Source organism: Tupaia chinensis, unplaced genomic scaffold, assembly GCF_000334495.1.
Source record: "Tupaia chinensis unplaced genomic scaffold, TupChi_1.0 Scaffold000646_1, whole genome shotgun sequence".
NCBI lineage: Eukaryota > Metazoa > Chordata > Mammalia > Scandentia > Tupaiidae > Tupaia > Tupaia belangeri.
The window spans coordinates 2825186-2836407 of NW_006160167.1; the positions used below are offsets into that span (position 1 = coordinate 2825186).

The 11222-nt window shown below is 38.8% G+C and overlaps 1 protein-coding gene across 1 annotated transcript in view; it reads left to right on the plus strand.

Annotated features, from left to right (window-relative positions):
* Positions 1–11222, plus strand: part of NIPAL2 (NIPA like domain containing 2) — a 111902-nt gene that overhangs the window by 16146 nt on the left and 84534 nt on the right. The window contains exon 4 of the mRNA XM_006159726.1: positions 1430–1601. Within this exon, the coding sequence (XP_006159788.1) occupies positions 1430–1601 (172 nt within the window). The remainder of the gene's footprint in view (positions 1–1429; positions 1602–11222) is intronic.

An 11222-nucleotide genomic window follows, 5' to 3' on the forward strand; every position in this document is an offset into this window, starting at 1 on the left:
GGAAAGGCATCTAATAAACAAATATTGTTTCAAAATGTTTCCATTTCTCTGATTATCCATGAAGTTGGTAATCTTTTTTCACTTGTAATTTTACTTCTATAAATTACTAGTTTGTATCCTCTGTGAAATATCCCTTGGGATTCTTTGCCATTTTTTTTTAGAAATTTTCTTCATATTAGTAATATTAACCCTTTCTTGGGACCAGCAGTTAGCATAATGGCTGTCGCTGGAGTCCCACATAGTCGACCGCGGTTCACGTCCCGGACCCGGTGGCTTAAATCACCCCGGGCGCGTGCGCGTGCATGCCAAAGAGCCCAAGAGGAGAACAGAGGAGGAGGGATTGCGGTGTGGCCATCCCCCCGGGGGGTGATTTCTCGCCTTCTGTCTCTCTGTCTCTCTCTCTCTGTCTGTCTGGCAAGTGCACGCGCCTTATAGCAAAAACCTCTTAAAAAAAAAAAAGTAATATTAACCCTTTCTTGTTATAGTTATTGCGACTATTAGGTTGTTGGAAAAATCATGACATATTTTTGCTATGCACAAGTGAGTTATGACTTTTCAGATAACCCAGTATTTTTTCCCACCCTACTCTACTGTTTATATCTTAATTATGTTCATAGTATTTTTTTCTGTATATATTTTTAATATAGTCAAATCTAGCAGTTTCTACTTTTCTGGTTTATGAATTTGTATCACAGAAAGGTGCTCCTTATTTCAAGATTTTTACTTTATGTTCCATATTTTCTTCTAGCGTTTTTATTGATTGCTTTTTAAATTTTTCAAGTAATCTGGAATTGTACATACTTCTTCTAAGAAAGTATGTTCAGTTATGATGAAAATCATCTGGTAAATATAGCGTTATGTAATGGCCAGTTTTTCAGGAATTTATATATTTCAAATACAAAGAAATACTCAAATCAAATATAAGTAATAGTCACTGCCCTCCCTATTACCTGTTACCAAAGCTTTCTGTTCAGCTATGTTTATGTGGCAGTTAGTTTGACCCATAAATTTGAATCTCTTTCAAGAAATTATTATTTGATAATTTACACTCTTTATTTCATTAATGTTTGTTTGGCATCCAAAGTTTTCTGACATTCTAAAAGTACCTGGAATAGGTACTAAAACATCACTTAAATCCTGGACATGTACATCAACTTCAAATAGTAATAATGATACTTATTTTAGATAGCTGTTATAATAATTAAGCAATTTCATACATGAAATGGCCCTTTAAACTATAAAGGAATATCTAAATGTAAGTCATTTCTGCTGCTAATATGTTTGGAACAAACAGAAAACCACAATAATTGCTCTGTAATAATCTACAAATACATTTAAAAGTCATAATGCAAATTTATAGGACCAAACATTTTAAGGTGGTTTTCATTGGGTAGACATATTTCTTACTTATGTTCTTATTTACTTCCAGAAATATTCTCATCTTCAGCTGGCACAGCAAGAGTATCCGAGGCCATACTTCAAGAGCATGCTGTGGTGGGGTGGTGTCATCCTGATGGCCTTGGGAGAGACAGGGAACTTTGCAGCCTATGGTTTTGCCCCCATCACTCTCATCGCTCCATTAGGTTGTATGTCTGTGACAGGTGAGCCATTTTCCTGTGTTTGGAAAAACAGAAATTTAAAGAAATCAGAATAATTGCAAAAAAAAAATATATATATATGTATGTATATATATATGGGGACAATCTTATTTTCTGGTTTCTTAGCATGTTAACATGGAACAATTATCCTGCTAATTTCAGTTATCTTCTGTCATGCTACCACATTAATCACAAAGACACTTGTGTTTTGTAGCTATATCACTTATGTTTAAAAACCTGATCCCTAGTATCAGTCTCTTATAAGTGAACAAGAATAGGTAGTATGGGACCAGTAGATGACATAATGGCTAGGTCGCTGGACTCCCTTGTAGTCGACCGTGGTTCAAGTCCCAGACCCAGTCGCTTAAACTCACTCCGGGTGTGTGTGTGTATGTGCCCAAGACCCTGAGAGGAGAATGGAGGAGAAGGGATTGCAGCGTGGCCATAGTCTGGTGGGGTGATTTCTCACTTTCTGTCTGTCTCTTTATAGTGAGCCCATGCACCCTATAGCAAAAACCTCTATAAAAAAAAAGAATAGATATTATCAAACTATACTTTTAATCATTAATGTATTGTCTAAAAGCATTGAAATACATTTTTTTAATTTTTTCTTTTCTTTTCTTTTTTTGTTTTTGGAGAGGTTTTTGCTATAGGGTGCATGGGCTCACTATAAAGAGACAGACAGAAAGTGAGAAATCACCCCCCCAGGGGGGATGACCACACCGCAATCCCTTCTCCTCCATTTTCCTCTCAGGATCTTGGGCACACACATGCCCAGCGTGAGTTTAAGCTGCCAGGTCCTGGACTCAAACCGCAGTTGACTACGTGGGAGTCCAGCGACATAGCCATAATGCTAACTGCTGGTCCCCAATATTTTTATTCATATATTAAACTATCACATATAATTAGTGTCTTTGAGACTTCATCTTGACTCCATAGTTTAGCATCTCTTTGACGTTAAGAATTAAATATCAGTTATTCTACATTATTAAGAATATGTCATTTTATGAAAATGTCACAATTATCTAATTTCAAAACTATATGGCTTACTAAATACATTTAGAAAAGAAAAGTGAAGTATTGCTGAAAAATTTTTTTAAAAGAGAAAAAAATTATTGTTAAAAGGGAGAACAGATTCTCCAAGCACATTAAAATCAATAAGAATTTTTGGTTTTACTTCTTATCTGCTGCTATGGAAACAGTATGTTTCTACATTTCTGGGAATTTAGAACCTTAATTGAAATAGAAACAAGTTGATAGTCATTGTCTGTACAACTAGCTCAGACATATCATGTGTTTATTCCAATTTTAGTATTTCTCCTCAAAGGTTATATGGTAGTCTTAAAGAATGCATAGTTTAGGGGCAAGCAGGTGGCATGGTGGTTAAGGGTGCTGGACTCCCACATGGCCGACTGCAGTTTGAGTCCTGGACCTGGTGGCTTGCTTTCTCATTCTCTCTCTCTCTCTCTCTCTTTCTCTCTCCCCTCCTCTCCCCTGTCTCTCCCCTCCCCTCCCCTCCCCTCCCCTCCCCTTCTCTGGTCAAATTAAAATAAATAAAGTCAAATAAAATATTTCTTTTTTAAAAAAGGAAAGAAAGCATAGTTTAAATGGAAACAATAGATATTAAAAGAGAAGTTTATTTTATTTTTAAAATTGTTTCTTCTTCTTAATATTTAAAATATTTTATTTAGAATACTTTCATGGCCCTGCTGCTGTGGGACAGCAGTAGAATAAGTGTCCTTCAAGGCTGGAAATCATATGGCTGACCACAGGTTTGGTTTCCTTTGATTGGCCTGAAAACATGCTGAGTGTACATGTAAGCACCCAGGATTCTGAGGAGCTGGAGCGCTGGATAAAAGGAGTCACAAAGTGATGAGACCCTGTCGATGGTGCTTTCTCTGTCTCTGTCTCTCTGTATCTCTCTCTCTCATGCATGCATGTGGTCACATGCACTCTCTAATATTAAAAAAAATACTTCCAGGACCAGCAGATGGCATAATGGCTATGTCGCTGGACTCCCATGTAGTCAACCATGGCTCGATTCCCAGATTTTGTGGCTAAACTCACGCCAGGCGCATGTGTGTGCGTGCCCAAGATCCTGAGAGGAGAATGGAGGAGAAGGGATTGTGGCATTGCCATCCCCCCTGGGGGGTGATTTCTCACCTTCTGTCTCTCTGTCTCTGCCTGTCTTTCTGGTGAGCACACGCGCCCTATAGAAAAACCTCTCAAAAAATAAAAATCAAAGGAAATATTTTCTTAATTTATGATAGAATGTTTAGCAAAGGACACATATTTTACTTTCCAGAAATGCTTTACTTAAAGTAGTTGTGCTGTTACTACTCTGAAGAGGAACACAATTTCTGTAATCACTTACCATTTTTAACATTCCTGTAAAATGAGCAAATTGGGTATACCTTATTTTCTATTTCCTGCATATAACGCATACATGGGCATTCTGAATTGTTTTTTCTTCTCACAATCTGAGCAATAACATAAAAAATCTAGTTATAGTGTCAATTTGGGATCTTTACAGACTCTAGTTCATGAGAAAACGTTGCAATATCCTTCATAATGACTGTGTATAGTGCTAACATTTAGTTTTGACTCTGCTTAGCTCAGTTTCCATGCAATAGCAAAAACAAAAATGTGCAGACATTTCAGATAGATACCTGGGGGAGGGTTGAGTACACCACTTCATATTGGAATTCTCCATTTAGCTCAGATCCTGCAATGATTGCTCTGTAATAATGTGCAATTAAATTTAAGCACCATAATGCAGATTTGTAGGACCAAAGTTTTAAGGCAGTTTTAATTGGGTAGGCATGTGTTCTTATTTATGAAAAACCTTTTGGAGAGAGGTAAAAGGGAGCTACTCAGCTAGTTTACACAAAGGGAGAAGATGGCTGGATCTGTTTTAAAGATCAGACATTTTGCAGAGATGAAATATAACCAGGCTTCACAGGGCCCAAAGTAAGAATTCAGAAGTTGCCAGAGCTTAAGGGTCTGCAGTGATGTTCCTCACAGAGCTTAGTGAACCCGAGTGTCTGCTCATCTGGGCAGGACTTGCTCCAAACATTCATTAATAACTGGAAGCGTAAGCATTCCCACCTTCCTCTCAGAAGAGTGTCCTTTTCACCCCAAGTGCCCTGCAGGGCCAGTCCACCCACCTTCAACTGTTGAACCCACTGCCTTAACAGATAGACTTCATGCTGCAGATCAGTTTTCTTGTGTGCTCTTAGCCCAAGTAGTGTTTCCTGTTCAGAACATTTTTAGCGACCTCCATCTTTACCTATTTAAAATGACTCAGAGAAGTGAACTTACAGCTTCAGACCCAAATCGTTTCCTACTTTACAATCTTTGCCAACAGTAATATGTGCTCAGAAATAGTATTCCCACCGCCCTGAAATTGAGGTTATCATAGAGTGTCATGAGTGGGTAAGAGACTGCTGGAGAGGAAGGATTTCCTCGAGAACAACCCCCTGCCACTCTGAGATTCTTTATAAAGGTTTGAGAATCTCAAAAAAACTTGAAGTAAAAGGAAAATTATTTCAAAACAGTTGTTATCTTGTGGCTGTCTACAAATGAGGCAGAAAGAATTGTGTCCAGACTTTCCTGTAATAGAACTTTTATTTTTCCTCTCTTACGCATATTTCTTGATAGATTTAAGAAAGAAATTAAATGTCCCTTTGGATTACACTTTTTTAAAGATAATATTTTGTTGTAATAGTGCATGGGAGATTATATATTTTTTCCAATTCTTTTCCAATTGTTGCTTTTTGTTTTCAAATTGAAAAACAAGAAAAAAAATAAAATTTAGAACATTTAAAGACTGAAAAAAGTCCAAGTGACGCCCTTCCACCTGCCTCTCCTCAGGTGATCTGGTTCCTACAGACTGTGCTCCATTTCTCCTTACCAGGCCTAAGGAGACACCATGTGGGTGAGCACGTGTGCCAATTTTGCTACACACAAGGTTGCTAATATGCCAGAACTATTATTTTGTCTTATATAATCAAAATTTCTGCTCCTTTTGTGTGCTTCAATTGAGCAAAGAGAGAGAAGAAAGTAATAGAAAGAGCGAGGTTAGGAATAGTGTGTTAAAATACTGTAGTCAGCATTCGGGGGATTTCAGTTTGCTTCCTGCCCAGTTACTCCTGCCTTGAGACATGTTCCTTTCCCCCATGCTCTGTGTACTGCTGTTCCTCACTGGCATGCTCACCCTGAGGTAGCACTTCTCAAGCAATAGCTTTATGGGTGGTTTCTTACATGTCCTAAACCCAGAAAATCCCATAGTCAAACAGGGAGAGATTGCAAACGCTGTGCAGTGGCATTGGTATAGGGTTTCTTAGGAACCTGGGATGGCCATTACATCTGTAACTCTTTCAGAGGCGGATGCAGTAGGCCAGGACTCTAAACCCTGAGGACCACAGGTGCTTTTATCTGAGCACCTCAAGGGACAACAGCTCTGCAGGAACCCCTTCAGGGATTTCTTAAGACAGTGTTTATGATCAGTCACAGCATGCTAGAAACTCAGCCTAAAGAAGCTGTCTGCCAAGCAGTGGAGACCATTCATGGGGAATGGGCTTAGTGCACAGGTGGGTCTGTATGTCCAGGCCTGGGTCCAGCATTCTGAGGGTCTCAGGGCCTTCATATGTCCTGTATCCTCTTTTACATCCACTATACTTTTTCTCATTAAAAGTCTTTCTCAAGGGGCCAGCAGTGGTGTGGTAGTTAATGTACTGGACTCCTGCATGGCCAATCGTGGTTCGAGTCCCAGACCTGAAGACTTGCTTTTTCACTTTCTCTCCCCCCAGCACACTGGTAAGCATGTGTACTCTGTAGCAAATTTAAAAATTATAATAACAAATAAAATTAAAGTAAATAATTATTTTTGAAAAAGTCTTTCTCAGTGAATAATAGGTCCAAAAATGTATTCTGACTAAACTGCCAGTTATACTGACTGTGTGGTTGATTCTAGATGTTGATCTGTGTTCCTATTTCTAATAATTAAGCAAGTTTATTTTCTGGTTTTCAATTTCATCTGGCTGCTCACCCCAAAAAGCCAGGGCAGTAGAATGATCAAGTGTACATGGCCTAGGGGCACATTGCCAAGGTTCAAATCTTGACATCGGCAAGCTCTGTGATCTCAGGCAAGTTGTTAAAATGAATTTATGCCTCAGATCTCCAGTCAGTAAAATGGGAATAAAATTAGTTCCTACATCATATGTAAAATTAGTTCCTACATCAGATGTTGTTACAGAGAGAAATTGAATAAACACAAGTCTTTAAGAACAGGGGGGCCAACAGGTGGGGTAGTGTTAAGGCGCTGGACTCCCACATGGCCTACCATGATTCGAGTCCTCAACCTGGCAACTTAAAACTCGAGTGTGCGTGTGTGTGTGTGTGTGTGTGTGTGTGCGTGTGCCCAAAATCCTGAGAGGAGATGGGAAGAGAGGGGACTGCAGCGTTGCCATACTCCCTGGGGGAGTGATTTCTCACTTTCTGTCTCTCCAGTGAGTGCATGTCCCTTATAGCAAAAATCTCTCAAAACAAAGAACAGGGTTAAATACATGGGTTGGACATGATACTCACTATGGTCCTTGTGATTCATAATTATTACTGTGTAGAAACAAAGTACATTATTCTTTAGAGTAGAGTTTATTTCCATGCCCCTTAAATAGCTGATGGTTAAATTCTCTAAAGTAGAATCAATTTAAGAAATGTTTTTTATTGGTCTTATCCTTGCAGTGGTTAATTTGCCAGGAGCAGGAAAGTAGGATCCTCACAGCTCATTTGTTCAGCCAGTAAGCAGCAGTTACCCTCCAGCTCCTCCTATAGTCCCTACTGAGCATGTGGGAAAGTAGCAGAATTTCTGAATAACCTACCACGACAAAACACATTTAGAAAACAGATTAAGAGTTAGTCAGAGGGAACACATAGCAATCCAGGTGTGTGCAACTTGCCACCTTCTTGCTCTGACTTCAGAGCGCTTTTGTTCACTTGCAAATTAACAACGGAGAGAGGCTGAATGGCAGATTTGAGACCTCATTGCGAGTCCAGGGTGTGTTTTCTGAGAAACTATTTCACTAGAAATTAAATAAAAGGAAGTAAGTTGGATATTCCACAGAGTCTGCAATGAAATTTTAAACTACTGTCTCAGCTAAACCAACTTTCTCAGGGGGGCCTTTCCTGTTTCCTAGATGAAGTTAAACAGGCTCTTTCAATGCTCTCTCTCTCTTTTTTTTAAAAAAAAAAAAAAAACTATTTTATTTAAATTTAATTAATTAATTAATCTTAATTTGACCAGAGACAGACAGACAGACAGAGCAAGCAAGAGAGAGCCAGAGGGAGAGAAAGAGAAAGTGAGAAAACAAGCCTCCAGGCCTAGGACTCAAACCACAGTCAGCCATGCAGGAGTCCAGTATCCTTAACCACCACAACACCTGCCGGCCCCTCAATGCTCTCTTCACACCCAACGTGAGCCTTCCCTTTCTTGTGTGAGTTAGAAAAAAAGGTAGCCCTTTATCAGGATACTTTGTTTCTGTGCATCTGCACAAGTTTTTTAAATTTGCCATAGGGTATATGTGCTCACCAGAGAGGGACAGAGAGACAGAAGGAAAACGAGAAAGCACCCCCTGACAGGAAGTGGTCACACTGCAGTCCCTTCTCCATCTCCCCCTCCTTTTGGGATTTTGTGAATGCATGCACACATACGCCTGGCATATCTCAAACTGCCAGGTTCAGGACTCAGACTGCTCAGTCAGCCATGTGGGATCCAGGCACCTTAACCACAATGCCTCAGTCCAGTACTCCTGTTGCAAACTTTTGCAATACATTGATTTTATTAGATTCTGGTGTCCTCTGTCAGAAAATTGTCGTGAGAAACATATAAATCAAGAAGGTCTGAAAGGTGGGTAGAGGCTCCTCAAATGTAGTCCTTGTTCACCACAGAACCTGCACAACCTGTCCAGCCACACACACGGGCCCTGACCTACACTTCCCTTGTAGCAGCTCCCAGCATGCACACAATGGCCTGCTTCACCTTTCCGCGGAGACGTAGGAGTCACGACTGCGTGTATATTGTTGCTTTCTGTCTGTTCTCTCCAGGACAGCCTGGCACAAAGTCACACGTTCCAACCAGTAGAATCAGTTTGAATGTGAGGGTAGGCTGTCCTGTTCCAGGATAGTAGAAGAGAAAAACACTTGCTTAAGAGATTTGAATCCCTGAGGAAGCACAAGGGCCAAATATTTCATTTGAAAGAGACTCATGAATATTCACTCTTGTGACTACATTAAAGTTTACATGCCTGTCCTTTGAGGATTGAGTTAGATTATTTGTGCTTCTACAAACTGTGGCCTTACATTTAATGTTCTTTTTTCTGTTTATCACATGACTGCAATCTTCACTATGCCTAAGCACTTAGAGACAACCAAAAGCAATGAGGTTATCAAGCATTCAGGGAATTGAAGCCACATGGAATTGGGCAGACTCATGGTAGACCTCACTTAGTGTAGATGAAGGGAGATTGTTGCAGGGACAGAGGGGGAAGGAGAATGGGCGTTCCAGCGATATTTTTCAGTTCCATGCCTTGGAGTATATTGATTTAAAGTAGCAAGAAAAGTTCAGAGAACATATCAGCTTTTTTCAAGTTAAATTCAGACATTACTTCAGATAAAATATTGGGTTGTCATATTTTTCCAACATATTTTTCGATGTTTTCTATGTAAAAATGTGCTGTGACTTTTCCGACAACCCGATAGTTAAAGGTGCTGGACTACCGCGTGGAGGACTGTAGTTTGAGTCCTGAACATGGAGACTTGCTTTCTCACTGTCCCTCTCTCTCTTTGGTCAAATTAAAATAAATAAATAAATAAATAAATAAATAAATAAATAAATAAATAAATAAATAAATAAATAAATAAATAAATAAATAAATAAATAAATAAATAAATAAATAAATAAATAAATAAATAAATAAATAAATAAATAAATAAATAAATAAATAAATAAAATAATTATTTTTTAAAAAAGAAAAAGAAACTACTATTGAATGTGCCTCCTCTGTGCCCAATGCTGTGTGAGACACATAAACTTGTTACCTTACTTCATCATTGCCTGGCCAAGCACAAGAGAGTAATAAGTAGATTGAATATAGGATGGCTTATATAAAATTACACGGTTGGAATTTTATAGAAATATAGTAGCAAGATCTCCTTGGCCCCAGAATAATTTCCTAAAAGCAATCATGCTAGCCATAGTGATTAAAAGAGTAGGATCTCATATGGCCATCCACAGTTCAAATCCCTGCCTGGAGGTCTGAAAACACATACAAGGCATATGTTCATGTCTGTCTCAAATCCCAGTACAATGGAAAATAGAAGAGAAGGGATTGCAGCATGACCACATCCCATTAAGGGTGCTTTCTCTCTCACTCTCTCTGTCTTTCTGTCTTTCTCTGGCAAGCATATGTGCCCTCTGGCAATTAAAAAGTAGAAGTCAGTCTGTCACTGGGCTAATTTGGATTAAGGTTGAAGAGCTAACTGTACCGAGAAAACGAGGAGAGAATGAGATGTATAGCGGTAAGTCTTTTCCATCTCTAATTTTCCCTAATATGCTGGCTTTTGCTCAAACTGAAATTCATGATGTGGAATATATGCTGTTTTGTGTGTTTCCATTGTGCTGTCATGAAGCCATAGGGGGAAATGTATCTGTAATCCATTAAATGACGGTCATAGCGTAGCCAGAAAGCCCTGGTGAAGCCTTTTGGAATTCCAGAGAAGTCATGTCAAGCAGAAACTTTGATCTCCAAGATTTTTATTAGAAACAAATGAAAGGAAACATAAACAGACCAATGAGCGAGTGACCTGTAGCATTACCCAAACCTAGATGCTGTGAGTTCTCTGCCCTTTGGAGCGATGTGCCTGGTGCGGTCTGGATGAAGTTGTCGGGATGCTTGTGACAGTGGTACTTCAAGTGGACATTATTTCAGTGTTGAAGATAGGCAGAAAATATTCCTCTTCTCAGTGGCTTGCTGAGTTGTCTGCTTTGCACATTTGTCCAAAAACCAGCCTACAGAAAATGTGTGGAATAAAATGATGCCATTTTAATTTTATGTCTGCTCATACAGTCTTAGCAGAAAGCTTTCCTGAAGATTTAAAACTTTGTTTGAGACTTCTTTTCCACCCATCGTTATTTTCTGAGAACACCACAAAAGAGTTCTAGAGAAATCGCTAATGATGAAGTAATGTGCTATTAAATTTATAATACAGAATTAATCTTGTCAGTGGTAGTATTTTTATTTTTTTTTTGGAGTCCTTTCAAGATTAATCATTAATGCATGCCAAGAAAAATGTAGAAAAGAGAAGATTATTGTTCTTAATCCAGGTAACTTTTCTGGTAAATTATACAAATTGTCTCTGAACAATGGTTATGTCTTCATTATCTTTGGTAAATGACAATGGTAATTTTTTTCATCAACATGAATTACTTGACACTTTGCTTCTTGCCAACATGGATGGTAGGGTAATTTTTCTCTTTGTAGGAAGACCTTTTTTTCAAACTGTCACCTTCTTAAATCTTTACATCCTAACTCCATGGAGTACTCTGTAGTTGACATACTTCTTTCC